A 27,213-nucleotide genomic window follows, 5' to 3' on the forward strand; every position below is an offset into this window, starting at 1 on the left:
TGCTTCCCACTAGCTATCTATTTTACATTTGGTGGTGTATATATGTCCATGCTACTCTCTCACTTCGTCCCAGCTTCCCCTTCCCACCCTGTGTCAAGTCCTTTCTCTACATCTGCGTCTTTATTCCTGCCCTGCCACTAAGTTCATCAGTACCGTTTTCTTAGATTCCATACATATGTGTTAGCATACGGTATTTGTTTTTCTCCTTCTGACTTACTTCACTCTGTATGACAGACTCTAGGTCCAGCCGCCTCACTACAAATAAGTCAGTTTTGTTCCTTTTTATCACGAAGTAATATTCCATTGTATATATGTACCACATCTTCTTTATTCATCTGTTGATGGACATTTAGGTTGCTTCCATATCCTGGCTATTGTAAATAGTGCTGCACTGAACATTGGGGTGCATATATCTTTTCGAATTATGGTTTTTCTCAGGGTATATGCCCAGTAGTGGGATTGCTGGGTACTATGCTAGTTCTATTTTTAGTTTTTTAAGGAACCTCCATACTGTTCTCCATAGTGGCTGTATCAATTTACATTCCCACCAACAGGGCAGGAGGGTTCCCTTTTCTCCACACCCTCTCCAGCATTTATTGTTTGTCGATTTTTTGATGATGGCCATTCTGACTGGCGTGAGGTGATACCTCATTGTAGTTTTGGTTTGCATTTCTCTAATGATTAGTGATGTTGAGCATCCTTTCATTTGTTTGCTGGCAATCTGTATATCTTCTTTGGAGAAATGTCTGTTTAGGTCTTTTGCCCATTTTTGAATTGGGTTGTTTGTTTTTTTGATATTGAGCTGCATGAGCTCCTTGTATATTTTGGAGATTAATCCTTTGTCAGTTGCTATGTCTTTTTCAAAAGTAACAAACCTTCACATTGTCTCTGTGGGAAGAACCTGTATGCAGGGGGTAAGGATGGATGTGTGGGTGAGAGAGCTGATATCTCCATGCTGAAACCTTTTTATGGCATATTGTCAGTGTGAAAACGCTCATCTGTCATCACGCTTCTAAATGCAGATAAGAAAAGCAGGCCTGTAAAATGATTTGCAATTTCAAATGAGAGGGAAAAAAAGAAAAGAAACCTGAAGTTATAATACATGTTGTATAACATATTTTTTAAACTAACCCATAAATAATATTTTCTTATAAGGAATTAGGACCACTGGATCCACACAGTCAAATTTCAACTTTTATGTAAAGAGTTTTGTAATGAACTTCAGAAACAACAACTCCAAGTGGGAGACCTATAAAGGAATTGTGAATAATGAAGAAAAGGTAAGAGACACTCCGGAGGAGGGAACTGAGTAGGAGAGTGGGCCTCCAGATATTTTCATCAGTCCATCAGTGTGTTTCCAAAAACAGATGCACAGCATCAGATTACGCAGCCTTTGAGTGCAAAGCCTTGGATCTTCAATATCAAGCATGTCTATAAAAAAAGCAACAGACATAGAATCCTCACTTTGATTTCATATAACCAGGTGTGAGTAGATTGATAAAGACCTAGAAACGAATAGAATCTTCAGGTAAAGGTTACCTGTTCCTACAGGTGTTTCAGGGCAACTCTAATTTTCGGGACCCTGTGCGGAACAATTTCATCCCTCCCATCGTGGCCAGATATGTCCGCGTTATCCCCCAGACGTGGCACCAGAGGATAGCCTTGAAAGTGGAGCTCCTTGGCTGCCAGATTGCACCAAGTAAGACTCAGGGTGAGTCAGTGAGTTACTGGATTCTGGTCACCTCCTTTCACAAATTGTTGTTATTAATGTGGTTTCTCTAACATCTCTTCTCGCTCAGGTAATGACTCATTGGTGTGGAGCAAAACAAGTCTAAATACTGTTGGTTCAGCTAACAGAGAAGATGAGACAATCTTAAAACCCGTCCCCTCTGAAGAAATGCCCAAAGGTAGGGCAGTTATCGTTTTGCGGTTTCTTAAGGAATATAACTTGTACTCCAGCCAATAATACGGTAGCTTCAACAACGTTCTTTGTTTCTGTGTCATGTAAGTGTCTGGGGGCAGATGGTCCAGAGATATCTACACATGTGTAAAATAATATATGTCCACACTTTTCATTACACTATTGTAAGTAGAAAAGGACTGGAAACAAACACATGTGCCCTTCAAACACTATGTAAATCCTTTATAGAAAAATAAAACAATAGCACATCCATACCATGGAATACTCTACAGCCATAAAAAAGGAATGTGTTAGTAATATAGAAAGTTCTCTGAGACACACTGACAACTTAAAAAAATAAGCATGGTACAGAACAGTTTACATAGCACTCGACCATGTGTGTAAAAGGTGGGGTGATACAGCATATATATATATATATATATATATATATATTCATCCCAGTATACCTGGAAAAATGTCAAGAAACATAATTTCACATAGAGGAAGAACAGAGGTGGAAGGGAGACATTCCATTCCAGACCTTTCTATACTTTTTTTTTCCTTTGCGGTACGCGGGCCTCTCACTGTTGTGGCCTCTCCCGTTGCAGAGCACAGGCTCCAGACATGCAGGCTCAGCAGCCATGGCTCATGGGCCCAGCCGCTCCGCGGCATGTGGGATCTTCCCGGGCTGGGGCACAAACCCGTGTCCCCTGCATCGGCAGGCGGACTCTCAACCACTGCGCCACCAGGGAAGCCCTGAATCCTCTTTTTGCTTTCCAGTATCAGTAAATGCCTAGCATGTATTCTTGTCCCCCACATGTTAAACCACTGAGGACCTTTCAAATCAGTATTCAGTTTTAGATCATGAAATTTGGTTGCTGTTCATTTCTGCTGTAATATGATGTCTTTTCCCCTTCTTAGGGTTAAACGTCATAACTATTGTTACTCCACTGGTGCTCCTCGTCCTGCTGGTTGCTGGAGTGGGAATCTTTGTAGTCCTTAGAAAGTATGTGACTTCACATTTAAAAAATTTTTTTCTCTAATTATGTAAACAGTCACAAAAGTTTACTCTTCGTATGTTCATGTGTAGAAAGCAGCATTACTTCTCCCAAGATAAATGTGAACTTCTATTTTAAAAACAAGTTGGATAGAGGTAGAAAATATCATGTATTATTTTATGAACAGTACTTATCATTTAGAAATCTTTTCAGTGGGATTTTTTGTCTTGATAGGAGGAAGAAGAAAGGAAATCCTTATGGATCAGCTAAGGCTCAGAAAACAGGTTGGTTGAAAAAACTATCTACAGTTTTATTCTGTCCTTGAGGAAGGGACAGAATCTTCTGATTAAAAGCATGATTAGGTGCTTTTAATTAGCAGATCCTGATTAAAACCCACACTTATATGGTTTAAGAAATAAGATCTAATAGCTTTAAGTTAACAAATCTACCCGGAAGGAATATATTGTATCCTGTCTCTTAATTCAGAATCTTCATAGCCAGTTTATTTTTACTTTTGTTCAACATCATCCCATCATTTATCAAAATTAATTATTTTTTTTTGGCAACTGGAATTTACATCACCACGCTGCCTGTCACCAAGGAGAAGTTATAAAATCCCCATCTGTGAACTGGACATTGCCCGGCACTCCTAGCATCTTCAGGCCTCCACTGTATTTTTCATTCTACGGAAGGACTAGGCAGGGCGGGTTTCAGAAAATCCTTAGGATGCCCAAGCAATGAGTCAGCTGCAGTCGAGAGAGAGGGCAGAAGGGCAGGACCCCTGAAAATCTCAAGGACCACCTGGGACTCCACCTCCCTAGGCTCTAAACAGCCAGCTGCATTGACCCCTCACGGTCACAAACACCATGTCAGTGCAGATTAGGGAAAACCATGCCCAGGTGGTCTAACCTAGGGATAATCTGGGACCTGATGGGTACATAAATACATTTTACCCGCAGAGTAGAAAGCATGGTTGGGATGGTGTGTGCTGTTGTTGTTGTGACCTCATCATGCTGTGTCCACCACACACCTGGAGAGCTGTGGTTGTGCATCTGTCACAGTCAGCTGGCAAAAGGCAGCCTGACCTCTGACTTAACCTGGAACCTATGGTGGAGTAAATGTGTTACACTTCTGAGAGATTAGTTTGTTTCATGTTATCTTTATTCCAGACTGTTGGAAGCAGATCAAATATCCCTTTGCCAGGCATCAGTCAGCTGAGTTTACCATCAGCTACGATAATGAAAAGGAGATGACACAAAAGTTGGATCTCGTCACAAGTGATATGGCAGGTAGGTACCAAGTCTCCGTGACCAGGCTGTTAGCCAGGAGGTGCTGCTTATGGGAGAGGGGAGACCAGGAAGAGAAATAAGACCGAAATCTTTTGTTTAGATGGGGTCTAGTAAATCAGTAACGTGTGACGTTTCCTCTCTGTGCTCTGCACAGAGTTACAAAGTGACACTGAAATATTTCCCCAAAAGCCCCATCCAGCCAAGGCTCTTACACCTGCAGGGCCTCTAATGACACCCAGAGCAATGGTCCTGAAGTACCAGTGAAACCTGGAAGCCCTTAGCTAATCTGTTTTTGTTACTAAGGTTTTGATTAAGGCACTAGGAAAAAGGGACTAGAAAGATGAATTGAGCATAGCTCCTGCCCTTGACGAATTGGAGGGAGGAGATGAAGGAATCTGTTAGAATGGCCTCAAGGTCCCTGACAAGCCATTGTTGAGAGTCAAGCTTCTCAAACGATTTGTGAGGAAGGATACAGTTTTTGCCTTTTATTTCTTTAATCCATCAAGGACTAAAATTTTTGTAAAATACAGTATAAATTAGTAAATGAAATGTTTAAAAAGACATAAAATACAAAGCTCTAATTTTCTAATTAGATTCAAGGGGCATAAAATCACTCTCAAATTGCTGCAAGATCTGAACACTTTCTATCCATTTGTGCACTGGTCTCTTTACAGATCTGTCACAAACAGTTCTCAGACAGGTAGGCATCCACAGACCACTGTGAGTAGCACTGCTCTAGCTTTTTGCTACTCAGAGTGTGTTCTAAGGACCGGCAGCAGCATCTGGGAGCTTGCTAGAAATGTGGGCTTTCAGGCCATGCCCCAGGGCTACTGTTATATATGAAAGTCAGAAAGGTACCAATGGAAAGGCTGCTTGACCTGCTTCAGGGGCAAAGGGAGTAATTCTCCAATCAGAATCTGTCTTCTTGTTCCTTTCCTCGGACAGTTCAAGCTCTGCCTTGGGGATGAGGCGAGGAGAGTGGAGAGCCCCTCTCCTTTCATTCTCCTTCAGCTTCTGGTCCAGCCTCTTCTCCTTCCTCGCTGCGTGGTCCTTCTGGGCACCTGAAACATGCAAGGCCCCACTCTTGCCTCCACTCATCTGCAGTCTCACCCACTACACTCCAGAGCTCCCGGCAGAGCCATTCCTTTCCTTTTAATCTGCTCTGCAGCTCACATCCAGACTTCCCTCCTGGTCCCCAGTAAGTCAGTAATTCTTGCCTGCTGGACATCATATCCTGCAAGTGTCACCAGGTCCTCAGGGGATCCAAAATTGAACCCATCGTTCCTAACCCTTAACCTATGTGCTCTGTGCATTCCTTTTCTAAGTGGCTTCTGAATGGGCATGCCAGTTTTCAGGGCTTAATATCTGGGAGGTGTCCTCTTTGGTCATACCCTCCCTACATCACTGGTGACAAATTCCTCCGATACCTGTCCCCAAAGTGTGGCCTTTCCAGAGCTGCTGCCAGTCCCCTAATTTATGACTTATATGTCTCATTTCTCTGCTTTTTACTTTTTGTTTTTTTTTATCTTTCCCTCTTCAGTCTCCCTCCACGGTTACCTCTTCTGCCAGTCTCTAAATTTAGAATCTTTGTAGGTTTCTACAGCGTTAAACCAAACTTCCTAGCAAGGCACTCAGTGCCCTCCATGATCTAGCACATGGATAACAGCTCACACTTGGGACATGTGTTCAAATTCTTGCCCCACTGGCTGCTACCTGTGTAATCTTAGAAAAATTAATCTCTCTCTGCTTCAGTTTTCCATTTGTAAAAGGGAATAATGGTCCCTACCTCATAGTACTTTTTTTCCAGAGGATTTAACTAATTGATATCTTAATGTCATAGAATAGTGCCTGGCACCAAGTAAGGACTCAGTAAAGCTTTGAGCTTTATCCTTATCATTAGCCCAAAACCTATTACTTTGGTCTTCATAGCCTATTAAATTCCTCCATGTCCCTCATGCTCTGGCCACATCACACTCTGTTCATGTTTGTTTAACAGGTTGTTCAATCACTTTTCCCTTTCCTGACAGTGTTACCTCCACCTCCAAAACGTGGCCTTTCAGGAGTCAGCCTAAGAGCTCCCCGTGAGGTTGTTCCCTCCTACCCCTAGGTGTGGTTAGAGGTTAGCTCCGCCTCGCTAGGCTCCTCGGAGACTTGAGGCTTCCTAAAGCATCTGTGTAGTTATGTAAACCCCTAAGTGTGGCGTCTGTGCCTTTTACATCTTAATCTTTCTCTTCCTGCCCGGTACACGTCAGGCCCTCAGCAGATCACCCCCTCTAGATAGCCGGTTTGTGGGTGTATGGCGGGGGGGGGGGGGGGGGGGAGTGCACAAACGTCTGCCCTTTGGGTTTCAGATTACCAGCAGCCTCTCATGATTGGCACCGGAACGGTCACCAGGAAGGGCTCTACCTTCCGGCCGATGGACACCGAGGCCGATGAGGCGGGGCCGGACGCCGAGGCTAGTGGCCACTACGACTGCCCCCTCCCGGCCGGCCACCACGAGTACGCCCTGCCCTTGACCAGCCCCGAGCCCGAGTACGCCACGCCCATCGTGGAGCGGCACCTGGCCCGGGCTCACACCTTCTCCGCGCGGAGCGGCTACCGCGTGCCGGGGCCCGGGCCGGCGCACAAGCACTCCCTCTCTTCCGGCGCCTTCTCCCCGGCCGCCGGCTACCAGCTGCCGCCGAGCCCCGCGCCCGCAGACCCGGGCTACGACAAGCCCAAGGGCGGCGGCGGCGGCGGCGGCTCAGCCGCGGGGCGCGCCGATCCCGCCTATCAAAAGCCGCAGGTCAACCCCGCGACCAACGCTGCCTACTTGGCCCCCAGAGACTGCCTCAGACCCCTCAACCAGACGGCCATGACCGCTCTGCTGTGAACACACTGTGAATGAAAGCTGCTGTGGTACTAAGCTCCGGGCTGTGCGCGCGAGAGAGAGACTGAATGAGTGCGCGCGCGTATATGGTTTAACAGGATCCTGCGGTGGAGTCGTAGAGGCACCCCCCCCCCCACTGTTTACAGAATTGTGCAGCTGGTTTTGTCCTAACCCTTAGGGCGAGCGTCTGTTGGGTTTTATGGGGCTAGAAAAATGAAAGTTTTCAGATGGCATTTTTCATTTCTCTAACTGTGATACCGAGCTGCTTCGGTGTAAAATGTGCAATCTGTACAGAATTGTATTTAACAAGAATTAAAGTAACTTAAGTTTGCTTGCGCAGATTTTGGTTCTACATGGAGGTTATGTAGGAGAATGCAGCTGTTGCAAAAACGTATATAAGAGTATGTTCACTTTTTAAAGATATTTTATCTGATAGTGTGTTAGCAGCAGGTCTGTTTAAACTTAATCTTGTTATTATGGCTCATTTCCTTTCCTTTGATATCGAGAACTAAAAGCATTGTTAACAGTCTTCTCCTGGAAGGAATGAAATTACTTGAAGCAAGAAAAGCACACCAGGGTGGTTGTTTGTTTGCAATTATGACTGTAGATTAAAAAGAACAAACAAACAAAATACACCACCTCAGCAGCTGCCAGTTCCTTAGACTCCACTTCAGGTGGGGATGCTCAGCGCCTGTGAAGGTGTGCAAGGTGCAGGGGGTCTCTGGGGCCTGCAGAGGCCTCGCTGCCCGCAGCCTGTGCGAGCAGGCTCCTGAGCAGCTGGCCTTCACACTGCTCGCTCACCTCAGGCCTGGCAGATACTTGCTTTCACATGCAAGTCTGCCTTTTCAAACTGTCTGCAAAGCCAAATGCTGAGACTTAACGGCAACCAAAACTGCGCTCTCAACAAACTGAATGAAGGTGGCACAGCAATTACGCTGTAAATTACTGTGTCAGATGCTTTTGTACCTCAGATTAAAAATATTGCTGAGGTCAGACACCCACACTTTTCATGACTTTCTTCAGAAATAGCACATCGTACTCTGAAACACAGAGAAGTTACTTGACGTGTTCTTACAAAAGTGACTGAGGCCAAATCTACATAGAGCTTTTCTACTGAGATGGTTGGAAACTGAACTAATTTTGTAAGAAAAAATTTCCCCTCGAGTATGTGTCTGTAATTCCAGATTAGCCCAGACTTCAGCTGTACCTCATGTTCAGTGGTTTTTACCTGAGTTTGCTTTGTGAGTTCATGGTGGGGGGATTTAACCTCTTTTGCCAAAGAGGAAAGTGTATGTTTGTTTGTTTTAATAGAAAATGTGGACCAAAAAGATCCTTTCCCTAAAAATGTATTATAATCCTATTTGCATGACTGACTTTCTGTGAAACATAGATTTTAGAATACTGAGGTGCTGGAAGGTCACAGCAGACTATCTGTGGTTATTGTGGAGGTTAAACCATTTACCTTGTGAGTTTACATGGTTTTCTACGATTACTAATTGCAATAAACTATGCCAAACCAACGTACATACCCCAGTCTCTCACTGGTGTCCTGCTTGCTGGGCTACTGAAGGCACTTGAGGCTTGCTCCATAGAAGTGCAAGTGGTGCAGTGGAAGGAGCATATCTGGCTTCCTCTGGTTGGTCCTAAGTTGGAACTGGGGACAAAAATTATGGAAGCTGTCAGTTATTAATAAAATCTTAGCGATTTGGGGTCGATTGTTTCATGCTTCCTGGATTGTTACAAAAAGTAACAATCCAGTCTACAACTTGTAGACTTCCTACAAGTCTGACTTACAGCAGGCTGCCGGGTTCTGGGCTGGTGACGATGGATGATGAGTTGGTTTCCCGTGCTTACTGCTGTGCACTGCCAGCCACAGTTCCGTTTTTCCTTATGGTATGGCCATGATCCATTTGTATATTCAGTTGGTCACTACATAACCCTAAGCCTCAGTTTCCTCATGTGTAACAAGGATGTGAATGTGCCTTCCTCCAAGGCTAACAGATAAGAATTAATTGTGACAACATTTGGGCTGTATATATTTTTAACATTAAAATATTAGTCCATAAAAACAGACTTCTTTATAGTGGGGCTGTGTCCATCTATCACATTTCTTCCCTGTATACATGATCTAATCATGACAGAAAGTGGGAGAACAGGACTTTGTTTTGGAACACCGCTTCCTCAGAATGGCCTACTGTGTAGCCTAGCATGGGCAGTGGAAAAGTCTGTCTGATACATGCAACACAGCCAAGCTAAACTAGAGGATAAGAGCAGGAAAATACTGTTTTTCTTTTCCACTGTTCTGCAACGTTAGCACATAAGATAAGGCAATTGTCTGTTTTTCTGTTATCAAATCCTATTGGGAGGCAAAGATTGCATTCTGTCACTTTTTACAATTGTGGTGGAAACACATCTGCTCTGACAGACAAGACTATGCAGTCCACAGAGGCTGCTGAAACTGTGCTCTGGGTTCTACTACTATGATTTACACTTGCACCAATATTTATAATCAGCCTAGAAAACCTCTGGAAAGGATGCTAGAGATTTTTCTGTGTTTATCTTACACTGCTTTAGATTCTTAGCAGAAACTAAAATCAAATTTATATTATATGCACAACTATAGACACCATGAATAGCCTTTCATAAAAACATCACCACAAGGCCTTTCATAAATACATACATCAGTTCAGCAATCCAAGTATAGCCACCAGCTTGGCCTCACTATTCTCAAAATGCTTCTCCTGCATTCATTCATGCACCAAATATTTATTAAGGTTCTGAGAGCAGTGCTCATCCTGTACTTACTTGAGTTAAGAGAGAGCACATGCCTAGGCTCTTGCCAGGAACGGGGAGGAGCTGAGTCCCACTAATGAGAAGCTAGGGTTGAATACAGTCCAGCTAGCAGTCCCTCCCCAAAACACAGCCCATCCAGTCACCCAGTGCCCCTCTCAAAGCCACACTGCTGTGTTCATGGCCCGCTACACATCTCTCATCTCCCACTATGGGTCTCTTGCCCAGCCTCTCCCTATTTTGGGAATAAATTCCCTTAGAGGCTTTAAAGATTTCTCACTCTGCTTTTTGGTATTCTGCAATTTTACCACTTTGTGTGGGGCTATAAATTCATTTGTATTCACTTGGGACTTGTGCTTCTAGAATCTTAGGATTCATCTTTATCAACTGTGAAAAGTCTCAGCCCCCTTTTTCCAATACTACTTGCCTCTTTGCTGTTCTCTTTATTCAGTCCTGGAATTCCTGTTGGATGCTCATTGGACCTTCTCATTCTATCCCCCAGGTCTCTTCATCCCTCTTACTTTCCATCTCATTATCGTTCTGTGCTGCGTTCTAGGTAAATTCCTGAAAGACAACATGGCACAGTTGTTGAGTGCATGGTGGACAAGGCACCAGAACTTCTCTGCACCTGTTTCCTTGCTTGTTACCTGGGGGAAAAAAATACTCTCCCCCTACCTATGGCTGTTATAAAGATTAAATGAAGCTTTCAGAGCACCGTCTGGCCCACATGAAGCACTGTATAAGATTACATATTACACTCCAGTTTACTAATTCTCAGTTCTGCTATCTAATCGGCTGTTTAATCATTGAGGTTTTAATGTCAATTATAAAAAAATTTCTGGACGGTCTGCTGATTCTTTTTCAAGTCTTCCCTTTTCTACACTGTCTTGGTATTTTCTTTGGCTTTGATTCCTTCTTTTAATCATTTGAAACCTACTAATTTTACATTCTCTTTGATTTTTCTGTTATCTTCATCTCATTTAGAGTAAAAGCCAAAGTCTGTGCAGTGATAAGGCTCTGTCAATACTGTCCAGTAAAACTTTTGCAAGAATGGAAATACTCCCTGAGCTGCTCAGTAGGGTAGCCACCAGCCACCTGTGTCTATGGAGCACTTGAAATGTGGCTGGAGTGACTGAGGAATACATTTTTAATTGCTGAATTTTCATTTATTTAAATGTAGATGGCCACGTGTGGCTACTGTGTTGTACAGGACAAATCTGTGATCTGCACCCGCCATCATGCTGTCACCTCTCTGACCTCATCTCCCACTTCTCCCACCTTGTTTACCCCATGCCAGCCACGTGGGCCCTCTGGCTGTCACCTACACGTGCACTTGCTGTTCTCTTCCTGGGAAGCTCTTCCCCTGGATGGCTGCACGGCTTGTCCTTTTACCTCTGTCAAGTCTGTACTCCACTGAAACCTCCACAACCTCTTCCTTCCTCTCCCTGGCAGAAAACTGCACATTTCTCCTCTAACATATTTTCTATCTCCTTTCCTACTTTACTTTTCTCCTTAATGTGTGTCACTAATCCGGCACAGTTTTGTTTTCTTATTATCTGACTCTGCCACTAGACCACATCCCATGAGGGGAATGACTTTTACCTGTTTTGTTCCCTGCATACTCCCAGCACTTAGGACAGTGTTCAACAAGTATTTGCTCAGTGAATGAACAAGCAGAAGTTCTTGAGGCTCTGTCCTGTTTGTTGTTTCTACCGACTCTTGTTTGTGATGGTTTGTGTCTTTGTGTGGTCTCAGACTTTTGATTGTGAGCCATCCCTCAGCAGGGCTTTTTCCTCCTTATGAAAACTTCATGACAATGTCCTTTCTGAGGGGTTTCGAATTTGTATCTGTCAGGTACACCAGGTAGGTCTGCCAGATAAAATACAGGATACCCAGTTAAGTTTGAATTTCAGATAAAAAACAAATAATTCTTTAGTTCAAGTATGTTCTGTGCAATGGGACAGATTTATACTAAAAAAGTATTCATGTCCTTTAACTTTTATTTGCTAAATCTGGCAACCCTAATACCAGGAGTATCACCCACCCTGCACCGGTTTGTATTTTAACTTTTGGATTGGCGGTTCCTAGACTATACTGAAAGTTTAGACCCAAGCCTGTGTGCAGCACAGCCCCCTGGTTTTAATTCCTCAGGGGAGACTGCCCTTGTCACCCAGGGTCATTCATTCATCCTTTGTTGTCTTATTGGGCAGATTTTTTTAGGTTCACTCTTTCACTGTTCCTGCCATGCCTAACCCCAAATCTTGTTTCCTATCCCTTCCTGGAGGTTAAATACCCAGCATCTAAGGAAATGAAACCCTCCCCAACCCCAGGATGCCCAGAGCCTCAGCTCTAGTCAGTGCTTGTCACTCTACTTGTCAGTTTCTTCTTTGATTCTGATACCTGGGTATTTCCCTTTATTTCTTAAGATTAGCTGGGCCTTTTAAAGAATTCTGATTTTATTTTACTCAGGAATTCATAGACAGTTTTTCTTATCTAGTCTGCCATCTTGGAATAATACCTCCCCAACAGACAGAAGATATCATATTTTTTGCAAATATCACAGGCTTTAGAACCATATAGAACTCAGGTTTAACCTGGGATTTAATCTTTTTAAATACATGATTTCAGGCACATTATACTGGTGTTAAATTAAACGAGGACATGAGACTGATGTGGCTCTAATGCCATGGCAGCCTAGGTAAGCAAACCAAAATCTAAGCCTGTAAATAACTCAAGGTTATGAAATGGAAAGCTAAGGACAACCAATCACAAATAGCGAACTAGTCTTTACGCTGTAGACAATCAAATAATTTCCTTTCTTTGCTTCCATACTTTCTCTAATAAGTCTTTCTTCTGGCTCCTTTGGTGGAGTGCTCCTAACTACTTCCAGCTTGTCTTTACCCAATTAGAATCCATAAATGCTCAAACAAACTCTTAAAAATTTTAATATGCCTCCGTGTATCTTTTTTTTTTTTTTTAAGAAGATGTTGCGAGTAGGAGTTTTAGTAATTTATTTATTTATTTTTGCTGTGTTGTGTCTTCGTTTCTGTGCGAGAGCTTTCTCTAGTTGTGGCAAGCAGGGGCCACTCCCTATCGTGGTGCGTGGGCCTCTCACCATCGCGACCTCTCGTTGCAGAGCACAGGCTCCGGACACGCAGGCTCAGGAGCTGTGGCTCACGGGCTCAGTTCCTCCGCGGCATGTGGGATCCTTCCAGACCAGGGCTCGAACCCGTGTCCCCTGCATTAACAGGCAGACTCTCAACCACTGCACCACCAGGGAAGCCCAACCTCAGTGTATCTTTTAACACTGGTGATTTCTAAACCCACTTCTTAATCCCTAAAGTGGAAAGGATTATAAAAGGGCTGTTGTGGGGGCTTCCCTGGTGGCGCAGTGGTTGAGAGTCCGCCTGCAGATGCAGGGGACACGGGTTCGTGCCCCGGTCCCGGAGGATCCCACATGCCGCGGAGCGGCTGGCCCCGTGAGCCATGGCCGCTGAGCCTGCGCGTCCGGAGCCTGTGCTCTGCAACGGGAGAGGCCACAGCAGTGAGAGACCGCGTACCGCCAAAAAAAAAAAAAAAAAAAGGTGGGGGGGAGGCTGTTGTGAAGACTAATTATATCAGTGTTTTGCATAAACAGGTGATCAATAAATACTGCCTCCTTTTCTTTCTGCCCAATCTGAAGTCTAAATTGTCTTCCAACACCATTTCTTTTAGTCCTTTTCAAGTGGAGGCTGCCTTTTCTCTTCAACTATCCCACAATGCACACCTTCCTCCTGATTCCCACTTCCCCATCCACTCTCTTTCAGCCCCATGCAAAACTCTCTGCCTTTATGATACTCGTGCCGGCTAGCTCTACCACCTTTTCTTCTCCGTGTGTCCCCTAATATCTTCCAAGCCATTTTCCCCATTGACTGAGGACTGTCACCTAGCTCAATTCTCCGTTTTTCCTCTGTTAATCATGTTGAACAGTTCAGTGTCCAACATGGTCACTTGTATGATTTTTTGACATTTACTCTAGAAACCTGCAGTTCACTTAAACCACCTCCACACACGTCCACACTTGTTATCAGCAAGAACTCCAGCTCTGAAATCTTAATAATTCTGTCTCTGCTCAAAACCTCCAATTCTTCTGATTCCTCACCTTTTATACTACTTATTCATTGATCTCATTAAGAGATTTAATTTAATTTCTTTAATGCCTAGATCCAGTCATTTTCCTCTGGTTGCTAAGCTTTTTCAGTTGCCTCTTCTTCCCCATCCATCACTTGAACTGTCTTGTCTGGGCATTTTCACTCTATAGTCTCTCCTGGACTGCCAAACCTGAGGCCCCGACAACGTAAGTGCCCTTCAGGAAACCATCTTCACATCTCCATCACCGCAGCAGAAAAACACTGTGTAACTATTCACACAGGGGTTCTTACCAACTCCCAGTTTCCAATTTACCTGGGGCTCATTACTCCTCAACCCTTTCACTTATCTTGGATCCACTTCTTTTTCCATCTCTCAGCAGCTATTCCAAAGCAATGCCACTCTGCACAGTTTCCCTTTACTCTGAGATCTTGCCACCTCCTTCACCTAGGAAAGTCATTAAAATCAGATCCTACAACTACCTGTCCATCCCTCTTCCCACAAAAAGCTGTATCTACTCCAATCCTTCCCTCCTGTGTCGATGGAAAAGGTGTTTGAAACCTTCACCCACTGCCTCTCCCTCACCTCTGATTTCCCTCCAATTATTTCCATTTCCCTTATTTTCAACTTCTCCCTCTGAACTGGTATCTTCCTCTTGACCTATAAACTTGTTCAAATCTCACATATGTAAAGAACTCTCCCTTAATATCCCAAGCCCTTCTAATTACCTGTCCTCTTTCTTCCAAGAGCGATCTAAGCCTAGAATTTTCATATGCTTTATCTCCCATTCTTTTTTCTAATGGAATTTTTATTTTCTATAATAACCCTTTCCATTTGTTCAAGCCTTCTTTTGCATCCTTTCAGGGCATTTTAAATGGTCTTCATATTACTAGTACACATTTTTGGTTTAATTTATGCTTAGGTGTTTTTTGTTGTCATTGTAAATGATCCCACGCCCCTCCTTTTATATATCAAGAAGCACTATGGCCCTAGTGGAAAAAAGCATGAATTCTGGGACTAGCCTGCCTGGGTTCAAATTCTGCTCTAGTTGTGTGACCAAGAAAATGTTATTTTACCTCCATCTGACTCCATTTCCTTATTTCTAAATGAAGATCATAATAGTATATACCTCATGGGGTTATGGTGAACACTGCAAGAGTTAATACATGTAAAACCTTTAGAACAGTGCCTGACCCACGATAAGCACTATGTTGGTATTAGCAGTTACAGACATATATATTTGAATATATAATTAATTTTTTGTCCTGATTGATTTGTTTACACACTGCTCCTTTACTAAATTCCTTATTTCTAGTAGTTTTTAGTTGATTTAGTTTTTTGGGAATGTGATCATGATGTCTGCAAATAGTGCTGATGCAACCTCCTTTAAAATACTTATATGTACATTTAATTCCTCCAGTGCCATATTAAATGCTTCTAGTATCTCCCTACTCAACATGATGCTGGCTTTGGGGCATAGATTATGTTGGGGTATATGTTATTAGATTATGTCCCTTTTTTCCCCTCACCAAGAATGGGTATTGAATTTGACCAATGCCTTTTCAGCATCTATGGAATTAGAAGCAAATGATTTTCTTCCCTAGGATCCCTCTCTAGACCCAGCCAAATGATTAATTATACCAATAGATGCCCTAACATTAAACATTTGGTTATGGCATATGAGTCTATTAAACTGCTGCTGAATTCACAGTGATAACATTTTATTTAGAATTTTTGCATTAATATTCTTTTTCAAGATACCCTTTCAATTTTTTCTTTGTGCCAATCCTTATCAGGTTTTTTTAGCTTGACAAAAACAATTTAGAAGTTTTCTTCTCTTCCTAGGTTCTTCGCTTGCTAGGCATTAGAATTATCTGCCCTTTAAAGGTTTAGTAGTATTGCCCTGTGAAACTATATATTGGAGTAATTTGTCAGGGTTGGCAGCAATCTGACCATTTTTTTCCTAGAGAAATCTGTTTAGATTTTAAAACTTCAGTTTGGGTAAATTGTATTCTCTTAGAAAAGTTTTCAAATTTATTCATATGGAATTAAACAAAACAGTCTTTCGTTATCCTTTTAGTTCCCTCTGCTTTTATGGCTATTTCTCCCTTATTTCCTATTTTGTGCATTTGCCTTTAGTACTCTCCTTTTTATGACTGGTATAGCCAACAGTTTGTCTTTTTCCCCTGAAAAATCAGTTTTTAATTTTTTTTTTAGTTCTACTATTTTCCCACTTTCAGAAGCTGATAATCCACTTGTTACAGCCATAGGCAGAAGTAAAAATGCCCTTAACAATGGTGAGGATGACAATAGGAAGGCACCTAGTGACAATGACACTTCCCTGAATGTCACAAACATTGCTTACTAAAGAACTGGGAACCGTAGGCAGGCGCGCGCACACACACATACATACACACACACACACACACACACACACACACACACACACACACACAGAACATTCGTGTGGGGGAGGAAGGGGAATGCTATAGTCTCAAGGATGGAGGACTCTACTTGTAACCTCAGAAGTTCTTGCATTCTAACAGTCACTCAACTACAAAGAAACTATTTCTACTGAAATCCAGGGCAGGTCAACCATCATTTTTAAAAATCAAAACAGCTGGACTTCCCTGGTGGCACAGTGGTTAAGAATCCACCTGCCAATGCAGCGGACACAGGTTCGAGCCCTGGTCCAGGAAGATCCCACATGCTGCGGAGCAACTAAGCCCATGTGCCACAACTACTGAGCCTGCACTCTAGAGCCAAAAGCCACAACTACTGAGCCCACATGCCACAACTACTGAAGCCTGCGTGCCTAGAGCCCATGCTCCACAACAAGAGAAGCCACTGCAATGAAAAGCCTGCGCACCACAACAAAGAGTAGCCCCTGCTGGCCACAACTAGAGAAAGCCCACGTGCAGCAATGAAGACCCAACGCAGCCAAAACATAAATAAATTCATTAATAAAAAAAAAATCAAAACAGAATCAATCCTAGGCTTCATCAAATCTTGCACTATTTAAGAGAACTAAAAATAATTATTGGGAGAGCAAGACTGAAAAACCAACAATTTCATCTGTATTTCCCTTTTCCCTCTTTGAATATGGCCTATTAAAGATAAACCAAGAGATGGATTTGAGTTCTGCCTCTGACACTTACTAGGTGTGTGACCCTGGAAAGTAATATCTTTCCTAGTTCTCAGTTTGTTCATCCTCATAATAAACGTTATTTTTTTTTATAATCTTTATAAAGCCTTCCAGCTCTTAACAATAGGTGGCAGTAAAATATCACATTTGGAATCTTCTGCCCCCTGCTGGCATTTTAGCAAATTGCAAATTTTACCTTTCCAAAGCATTTACGTTCTGTTTTACGTTCTGTGTATCTAATTTTCCTTCTTATAGTCCATTCATCTATCATCCCTAGCCTATCAAAGGCTAAGGCTTTCTTTTATAACCAAATACCCTCTTTAACTTGAGCTTTAAAACAATCTTGTTACTTTTGCTGTTTAAATCTTCCTTCTCTCCTAGTTTCTTTGAAAGTTTTCTTGCAATCTCCACTATTGTGAGGGACTTTTATAATTTTCTTATGGTTCTATTTTTACTTTATAAATTTTGAGGCTAGTTAAAATTGGCATATACAAGATTAGCATTATTTTCACATTGGAATGTGAAGTAGCAGGATACAAAATTAATATACAGAAATCTGTTGTATTTCTTTACACTAACAATGAAACATCAGAAAGAGGAAGTAAAAAAAAAAAAATCCCATTTAAAATCACATCAAAAAACCCAAAAAACCCAAAACCTAGGAATAAATTTAACCAAGCAGGTGAAAGACCTATAAGCAGAAAACTATAAAACATTGATAAAGGAAACTGAAGATGATTCAAAGAAATGGGAAGATATCTCATGCCCCTGGATTAGAATAATTAATATTGCTAAAATGGCTATACTACCCAAAGCAATCTACAGATTTACTTATTTTTTTATACAGTAGGTTCTTATTAGTCATCAATTTTATACACATCAGCGTATACATGTCAATCCCAATCGCCCAATTCATCACACCACCATCCCCACCCACCCACCGCTTTCCCCACTTGATGTCCATACGTTTGTTCTCTACATCTGTGTATTTCTGCCCTGCAAACCAGTTCATCTGTACCATTTTTCTAGATTCCACATATGTGCGTTAACATACGATATTTCCTTATTTCTTTCTGACTTACTTCACTCTGTATGACAGGCTCTATCTAGGTCCATCCATGTCTCTACAAATGACCCAATATCATTTCTTTTTATGGCTGAGTAATATTCCATTGTATATATGTACCACATCTTCTCTATCCATTTGTCTGTCGATGGGCATTTAAGATGCTTCCAGGACCTGGCTACAGTGCTGCAATGAACAATGGGGTGCAGGTGTCTTTGAATTATGGTTTTCTCTGTGTATATGCCCAGTAGTGGGATTGCTGGATCATATGGTAATTCTATTTTTAGTTTCTTAAGGAACCTCCATACTCTTTTCCATAGTGGCTGTATCAATTTACATTCCCACCAACAGTGCAAGAGGGTTCCCTTTTCTCCACACCCTCTGCAGCATTTGTTGTTTGTAGATTTTCTGATGATGACTATTCTAACCGGTGTGAAGTGATACCTCATTGTAGTTTTGATCTGCATTTCTCTAATAATTAGTGATGTTGAGCAGCTTTTCATGTGCACCTTGGCCATTTGTATGTCTTCTATGGGGAAATGTCTATTTAGGTCTTCTGCCCATTTTTTGACTGGGTTGTTTGTTTTTTCAATATTGAGCTGCATGAGCTGTTTTAATATTTTGGAGATTACTCCTTTGCTGATTCGTTTGCAAATATTTTCTCCCATTCAGAGGGTTGTCTTTTTGTCTTGTTTATAGTTTCCTTTGCTGGGCAAAAGCTTTTAAGTTTCATTAGGTCCCATTTGTTTATTTTTGTTTTTATTTCCATTACGCTAGGAGGTGGGTCAAAAAAGATCTTGCTGTGATTTATGTCAAAGAGTGTTCCTCCTATGTTTTCCACTAAGAGTTTTATAGAGTCTGGTATTACATTTAGGTCTTTAATCCATTTTGATTTTATTTTTTCTGTATGATGTTAGGGAGTGTTCTAATTTCATTTTTTTTACATGTAGCTGTCCAGTTTTCCCAGCACCACTTATTGAAGAGACTGTCTTTTCTCCATTGTATATCCTTCCTTTGTCATTAGTTGACCAGAGATGTGTGGCTTTACCTCTGGGCTTTCTATCCTGTTCCATTGATCTATATTTCTGTTTTTGTGCCAGTACCATACAGTTTTGATTACTGTAGCTTTGTAGTATTAGTCTGAAGTCAGGGAGCCTGATTCCTCTAGCTCCGATTTTTTCCCTCAAGATTGCTTTGGCTATTCGGGGTCTTCTGTGTTTCCATACAAATTTTAAGATTTTTTGTTCTGGTTCTGTGAAAAATGCAATTGGTAATTTGATAGGGATTGCACTGATCTCTGGACTGCATTGGGTAATATATTCATTTTCACAATATTGATTCTTCCAATCCAAGAACATGGTATATCTCTCCATCTGTTTGTGTCATCTTTGATCTCTTTCATCAGTGTCGTATAGTTTTCCGAGTACACGTCTTTTACCTCCTTAGGTAGGTTTATTCCTAGGTATTTCATTCTTTTTGTTGCAATGGTAAATGGGATTGTTTCCTTAATTTCTCTTTCTGATATTTTGTTGTTAGTGTATAGGAATGCAAGAGATTTCTGTGCATTAATTTTGTATCCTGCAACTTTACCAAATTCACTGATCTAGTAGTTTTCTGGTGGCATCTTTAGGATTCTCTAAGTATAGTATCATGTCATCTGCAAACAGTGATAGGTTTACTTCTTCTTTTCCAATTTGTATTCCTTTTATTTCTTTTTCTTCTCTGATTGTTGTGGCTAGGATTTCCAAAACTACGTTGAATAACAGTGGCAAGAGTGGACATCCTTGTCTTGCTCCTGATCTTAGTGGAAATGGTTTCAGTTTTTCACCATTGAGAATGATGTTTGCTGTGGGTTTGTCATATACAGCCTTTATTAGGCTGAGGTAGGTTCCCTCTATGCCCACTTTCTGGAGAGTTTTTATCATAAATGGGTGTTGAATTTTGTCAAAAGCTTTTTCTGCATCTATTGAGATTATATGGTTTTTATTCTTCAGTTTGTTAATATGGTTTATCACATTGATTGATTTGCGTATATTGAAGAATCCTCGCATCCCCAGGATAAATCTCACTTGCTCATGGTGTATGATCCTTTTAATGTATTGTTGGATTCTGTTTGCTAGTATTTTGTTCAGGACTTTTGCATCTATATTCGTCAGTGATATTGGTGTGTAATTTTCTTTTTTTGTAGTATCTTTGTCTGGTTTTGGTATCGGGGTGATGGTGGCCTCATAGAATGAGTTTGGGAGTGTTTCTTCCCTTGCAACTGTTTGGAAGAGTTTGAGAAGGATGGGTGTTAGCTCTTCTCTAAATGTTTGATAGAATTTACCTGTGAAGCCATCTGGTCCTGGACTTTTGTTTGTTGGAAGATTTTTAATCACAGTTTCAATTCCATTACTTGTGATGATGGGTCTGTTCATATTTTCTATTTCTTCATGGTTCAGTCTTGGAAGGTTATACCTTTCTAAAATTTGTCCATTTCTTCCAGGTAGTCCATTTTATTGGCATAGAGTTGCTTGTAGTAGTCTTGTGATGCTTCGTATTTCTGTGGTGTCCATTGTAACTTCTCCCTTTTCATTTCTAATTTTATTGATTTGAGTCCTCTCCCTCTTTTTCTTGATGAGTCTGGCTAAAGGTTTATCAATTTTGTTTATCTTCTCAAAGAACCAGCTTTTAGTCTTATTGATCTTTGCTATTGTTTTATTTGTTTCTATTTCGTTTATTTCTGCTCTGACTTTTATGATTTCTTTCCTTCTACTAACTTTCAGTTTTGTTTGTTCTTCTTTCTCTAGTTCCTTTAGGTGTAAGGTTAGATTGTTTATTTGAGATTTTTCTTGTTTCTTGAGGTAGGATTGTATTGCTATAAACTTCTCTCTTAGAACTGTTATTGCTGCATCCCATAGGTTTTGGATTGTCGTGTTTTCATTGTCATTTGTCTCTAGGTATTCTGTGATTTCCTCTTTGATTTCTTCAGTGATCTCTTGGTTATTTAGTAATGTATTGTTTAGCCTGCATGTGTTTGTGTTTTTTATGGTTTTTTCCCCATAATTTATTTCTAATCTTACAGCGTTTGGTCGGAAAACATGCTTAATATGATTTCAATTTCCTTAAATTTACCAAGGCTTGATTTGTGACCCAAGATGTGATCTATCCTGGAGAATGTTCCATATGCACTTGAGAGAAAGTGTAATCTGCTGTTTTTGGATGGAATGTCCTATAAATATCAATTAAATCTATCTGGTCTATTGTGTCATTTAAAGCTTGTGTTTCCTTATTAATTTTCTGTCTGGATGATCTGTCCATTGATGTAAGTGAGGTGTTAAAGTCCCCCACTATTATTGTGTTACGGCCAATTTCCTCTTTTATAGCTGTTAGCATTTGCCTTAGGTGCTCCTATGTTGGGTGCATATATAATTGTTATATCTTCTTCTTGGATTGATCCCTTGATCATTATGTAGTGTCCTTCCTTGTCTCTTGTAACATTCTTTACTTTAAAGTCTATTTTATCTGATATGAGTAGTGCTACTCCAGCTTTCTTTTGATTTCCATTTGCATGGAATATCTTTATCCATCCCCTCACTTTCAGTCTGTATGTGTCCCTAGGTCTGAATTGGGTCTCTTGTAGACAGCATATATATGGGTCTTGTTTTTGTATCCATTCAGTGAGCCTGTGTCTTTTGGTTGGAGCATTTAGTCCATTCACATTTAAGGTAATTATCAATATGTATGTTCCTATTACTATTTTCTGAATTGTTTTGGGTTTGTTTTTGTAGGTCCTTTTCTTCTCTTGTGTTTCCCATTTAGAGAAGTTCCTTTAGCATTTGTTGTAGAGCTGGTTTGGTGGTGCTGAATTCTCTTAGCTTTTGCTTGTCTGTAAAGCTTTTGATTTCTCCACTGAGTCTGAATGAGATCCTTCCCGGGTAGAGTAATCTTGGTTGTAGTTTCTTTCCTTTTATCACTTTAAATATATCATGCCACTGCCTTCTGGCTTGTAGAGTTTCTGCTGAGAAATTAGCTGTTAACATTATGGGAGTTCCCTTGTATGTTATTTGTCGTTTTTCCCTCCCTGCTTTCAATAATTTGCCTTTGTCTTTAATTTTTGTCAATTTGATTACTATGTGTCTTGGTGCGTTTCTCCTTGGGTTTATCGTGCCTTGGACTCTCTGTGCTTCCTGGACTTGGGTGGCTACTTCCTTTCCCATGTTAGGGAAGATTTCAACTATAATCTCTTCCAATATTTTCTCAGGTCTTTCTCTCTCTCTTCTCCTTCTGGGACCCCTATAATGCGAACCTTGGTATGTTTAACGTTGTCCCAGAGGTCTCTTATGCTGTCTTCATTTCCTTTCATTCTTTTTTCTTTATTCTGTCCTGTGGCAGTGAATTTCACCAATCTGTCTTCCAGGTCACTTATCCGTTCTTCTGCCTCAGTTATTCTGCTATTGATTCCTTCTAGTGCAGTGTTCATTTCAGTTATTGTACTGTTCATCTCTGTTTGTTTGTTCTTTAATTATTCTAGGTCTTTGTTAAACATTTCTTGCATCTTTTCGATCTTTGCCTCCTTTCTTTTTCTTTGGTCCTGGATCATCTTCACTATCATTATTCTGAATTCTTTTTCTGGGAGGTTGCCTATCTCCACTTCATTTAGTTGTTTTTCTGAGGTTTTAATCTTATTCCTTCATCTGGTACATAGTCCTCTGCCTTTTCATTTTGTCTGTCTTTCTGTGAATGTGGTTTTCGTTCCACAGGCTGCAGGACTGTAGTTCTTCTTGCTTCTGCTGTCTGCCCTCTGGTGGATGAGGCTATGTAAGAGGCCTGTGCCAGCTTCCTGATGGGAAGGAAGGACTCGTGGTGGGTAGACCTGGGTGTTGCTCTGCTGGGCAGATCTGAGTAAAACTTTAATATGCTTGTCTGCTGATGGGTGGGGCTGCGTTCCCTCCCTGTTCGTTGTTTGGCCAACTCCAGGAGGGCTCACACCAAGGAGTACTTCCCAGAACTTCTGCTGCCGGTGTCCTTGTCCTCGCAGTGAGCCAGAGCTGCCCCCCGCCTCTGCAAGAGACCCTCCAACACCAACAGGCAGGCCTGGCTCAGTCTCCTATGGGGTCAGTGCTCCTTCCCCCTCAGTCCCGATGTGCACACTACCCTGTGTGTGCCCTTCAAGAGTGGAGTCTCTGTTTCTCCCAGTCATGTCAAAGTCCTGCAATCAAATTCCGCAAGCCTTCAAAGTCTGATTCTCTGGAAATTCCTCCTCCCATTGCCAGACACCCAGGTTGGGAAGCCTGACATGGGGCTCAGAACCTTCACTCCAGTGGGTGGACCTCTGTGGTATAACTGTTCTCCAGTTTGTGAGTCACCCATCCAACGGTTATGGGATTTGATTTTATTGTGATTGCGCCCCTCCTACTGTCTCATTGTGGCTTTCCCTTTGTCTTTGGATGTGGGGTATCCTTGCTGAGTTCCAGTGTCTTCCTGACGATGACTGTTCAGCAGTTAGTTGTGATTCTGGTGCTCTTGCAAGAGGGAGTCAATCTACAGATTTAATGCGATCCCTATCAAAATACCCATGACATTTCTCAAAGAACTGGAATAAATAATACTAAAATTTATACGGAACCACAGAAGACCCAGAAAGTCAAAACAACTGTGAGGAAAAAGAACAAAGCTGGAGGCATAATCATTCCAGACTTCAGACAATACTACAAAGCTACAGTAATCAAAACAATACTACAAAGCTACAGTAATCAAAACAGTGTGGTGTTGGTACAAAAACAGACATATAGATCAACGGAAAAGAACACAGAGCCCAGAAATAAACCCACGCACCTATGGTCAATTGATCTACGCCAAAGGAGGCAAGAATATACAATGAAGAAAAGACAGTCTCATCAACAAGTGGTGCTAGGAAAGCTGGATAGCTACATGTAAATCAGTGAAATTAGAACCTCTCATCACACCACATGCAAAACTAAACTCAAAATGGTTTGTCATGACACCATAAAACTCCTAGAAGAGAATATAGACAAAACATTCTCGGACATAAATCATAGCTGTATTTTCTTAGATCAGTTTCCCAAGGCAAAAGAAATAAAAGGAAAAATAAACAAATTGGACCTAATCAAACTTAAAAGCTTTTGCACAGCAAACGAAACCATTAACAAAAGAAAAAGACAACATATGGAATGGGAGAAAATATTTGCAAACAATACGACTGACATTAGTATCCAAAATATATACAAATAGCTCATACAACTCAATATCAAAAAAACAAACAACCAAATCAAAAAATGCACAGAAGTAAGTAGACATTGCTCCAAAGAAGATACAGACAGTTCCCCAAAGAAGACATTCAGATGGCCAACAGGCACATGAAAAGATGCTCAACTTTGCTAATTATTAGAGAAATGCAAATTAAAACCACAATGAGGTATCACTTCACACCAGTCGGAATGGATGTCATCAAAAAGTGTACAAATAATAAATGCTGGAGGGTGTAGAGAAAAGGAAACCCTCCTACACTCTAGGTAGAAATGTAAATTGGTGCAGCCACTATGGAAAACTGTATGGAGGTTCCTTAAAAAACTAAAAGTAGAGCTACCATATGATCCAGCAATCCCACTCCTGGGCATGTATCCAGAAAAGATGAAAACTCTAATCTGAAAAGATACATGCACCCCAATGTTCATAGCGGCATTATTTACAACAGCCAAGACATGGAAACAACCCAAGGCCCATCAACAGACGACTGGTTTAAGAAGATGTGGTGTATGTCTACAATGGAATACTACCAAGCCATAAAAAAGAATGAAATATTGCTATTTGCAACAACATGAAACAACCTAGGGAATATTATATTAAGGGAAGTCAGACATAGAAAGATAAATATATGATATCACTTAAATATGAAATCTAAAAAATAATACAAATGAATCTATCTACAAAACAGAAACAGACTCAAAGACATAGAAAACAAACTTATGGTAATCAAAGGGGAAAGGAGGGGGGAGGGATAAATTAGAAGTATGGAATTAACAGATACAAGTTACTATACATAAAACAGATAAACAACAAGGATTTATTGTATAGCAGAGGGAACTATATTCAATATCTTTTAACAACCTGTAGTAGGAAATAATCTGAAGAAAAAATATAACTGAATCACTTTGTTGTACACCTGAAACTAAAAAAATATTGTAAACCTACTATAATTTAAAAAAAATACATATATATATATAAAAGTAGCTTTCTCCATGCCTGATAATGCTTTTTTTTCCCTTGAAGTCTATTCTCTCTGATATGAATATTAACTATCTCAGCTTGCCTTTGGAGAATATATGCCTAGTGTATCTTCTTTATCTTTTCACTTTCAAACTTTCAGTATCCTTAGGTATGTTCCTCATAAAGAACTTTTTGCTGGATTTTTTTCCAATTTGAATCCTTTCTTTCAACTGGAGAGTTTAGCCCTTTATCAAGCACTGTCAAAAATCTAATCCCAGTAGCACTTCCTTGGCTTCTGCCAGGATACACTAGCCAAATCTTACCTTTTTTGATGTGTGGTCTTTCTTCTCCCTTACCAGGCCCAGCACATCTGCAGCCAGGATTTGCTAGGATTTAACCCTAGTTATAGGCCTAGGAGCAAAGAGGAGAGGGGCAGTTACTGTCTTGGACTGCGGGGGAGAGGGGGAAACGGGTGGGAGGAGGAGGGGTGGATATCAGCCTCTCAAGCATCTTCCAGCATAAGCAGAGGTGACTTATTAGGGAAGGCTGGGCTGCTTCTGAAAGACTATAGGATGCAGTAGGGACTGTAGAGTCAACATCTTCAGAGGCATCCATCCAGGTTTCCCCATGGCATGTTTCAAGGTTCTAGGTTTTCCCTACCAGCACCTTGAATTTCACAAAATATAATGTGGCTGAACATTTAAGTCAAGTCTCTGAAGCTTTGTGACTGTAACAATTAGATGCTCAGCCTGAATCTCAGCTGTTTCAATCCTTCCATTGCAGGAGAAAAGGCCTCCTTATGAGCTCCCCAGAGGTCCTTTGGCTCTCACATTTCAGTATTAACAGCTTGATAACATCCCTCAGTCTCTCATTATCCTTCTATAGGTCATCAATACAACTAAGCAGTAACCAGCCAATTCTGCTGTTTTTGTAGACACTGTCCTTTCTGTATTTATCAAACACCTGCCTCATTGAACTTCTAGAGAATTCCTCTCCATGGGGATATCTGCCTAAGTTACCACCTGTTTCTGGGGTCTCTAAAACCACCCCCAGGTTGAGCGACTTGCTAGAAGGGCCCACAGGACTAAGCATAGACCTGTACTCACAACTGTGATTTATTACAGAGAAAGAACACCAAGCAAAATCAGCAAAGGGAACAGGCACATGAACAAAGTCCAGATGAAATGAGCACAAGCTCCAAGAGTCTTTTCCCAATGGAGTCACATAGGATGAGCTTAATTCCTCCAGCAATGATGTATAATAATATGTATAAAGTACTGTCCACCAGGAAGCTGGCCTGAGCCTGGGCATAGCAGTCCAGGGTTTTTATTGTGCCCAGTCAAGTAGGCACTCTTTGCCTAGCATGTACCAAATTCGTGATTCCCAGAAGGAAAGCAGGTGTTCAACATAAACCCTATTGTCCGTACAAACATTTCAGGCACAGTAAACCACTCTTATCAATTAGGGAATGGGGGGAACACCCGTGAAATCCAAACTGCTGGACAGTAGCCACAGGTGGACCTCAGAAGCAGGCCTTTCTAAGGATAACAGGTTCAGGCCTGCTTTGGTAACTCTTTTCTGCACACCATCTGTGAAATATCTAGTAACTGAGCCATAACCTTGTGCCAAGGCCTATATGTACACCACTCACCAGCCAGGATGTCATCCTCTTCATCCTTTGGGAGGGAGATGAACCAGCTCCTAATCTCCTATTAACCTGTTTTCTCAGATCTCACTCCTGGTCCACTTGTGTTAGTCTGGGTCCTCCAAGAAGCAGACACCAAGACCAAGAAGGGATGAGCTATAGAACAGACTTACT

The 27,213-nt window shown here is 41.3% G+C and overlaps 1 protein-coding gene and 1 long non-coding RNA gene across 3 annotated transcripts in view; one reads left to right on the forward strand and one right to left on the reverse strand.

The window, feature by feature from the left end:
- Window positions 1-8,567, forward strand: part of DCBLD1 (discoidin, CUB and LCCL domain containing 1) — a 68,614-nt gene extending 60,047 nt beyond the window's left edge. Inside the window, exons 9-15 of the mRNA XM_030853603.3 lie at window positions 1,156-1,280; window positions 1,552-1,711; window positions 1,800-1,907; window positions 2,822-2,906; window positions 3,133-3,182; window positions 4,068-4,187; window positions 6,539-8,567. Coding sequence (XP_030709463.2) covers window positions 1,156-1,280; window positions 1,552-1,711; window positions 1,800-1,907; window positions 2,822-2,906; window positions 3,133-3,182; window positions 4,068-4,187; window positions 6,539-7,059 — 1,169 coding nt within the window. The 3' untranslated portion in view covers window positions 7,060-8,567. The remainder of the gene's footprint in view (window positions 1-1,155; window positions 1,281-1,551; window positions 1,712-1,799; window positions 1,908-2,821; window positions 2,907-3,132; window positions 3,183-4,067; window positions 4,188-6,538) is intronic.
- Window positions 1,055-27,168, reverse strand: LOC132593385 (uncharacterized). Of its 2 annotated transcripts, none has more exons than XR_011376694.1 (5): window positions 27,046-27,168; window positions 25,718-25,805; window positions 10,274-10,410; window positions 8,586-8,710; window positions 1,055-1,431 (listed from the first exon to the last, which is right to left on the reverse strand). It is a non-coding gene; the product is annotated as an uncharacterized lncRNA (long non-coding RNA). The 2 variants fall into 2 exon arrangements; XR_009558823.2 differs by lacking the exon at window positions 1,055-1,431 and adding an exon at window positions 3,633-5,248.
- Window positions 27,169-27,213: the final 45 nt, after the last annotated feature.

This window comes from Globicephala melas, chromosome 14 (genome assembly GCF_963455315.2).
Source record: "Globicephala melas chromosome 14, mGloMel1.2, whole genome shotgun sequence".
Classification (NCBI taxonomy): domain Eukaryota; kingdom Metazoa; phylum Chordata; class Mammalia; order Artiodactyla; family Delphinidae; genus Globicephala; species Globicephala melas.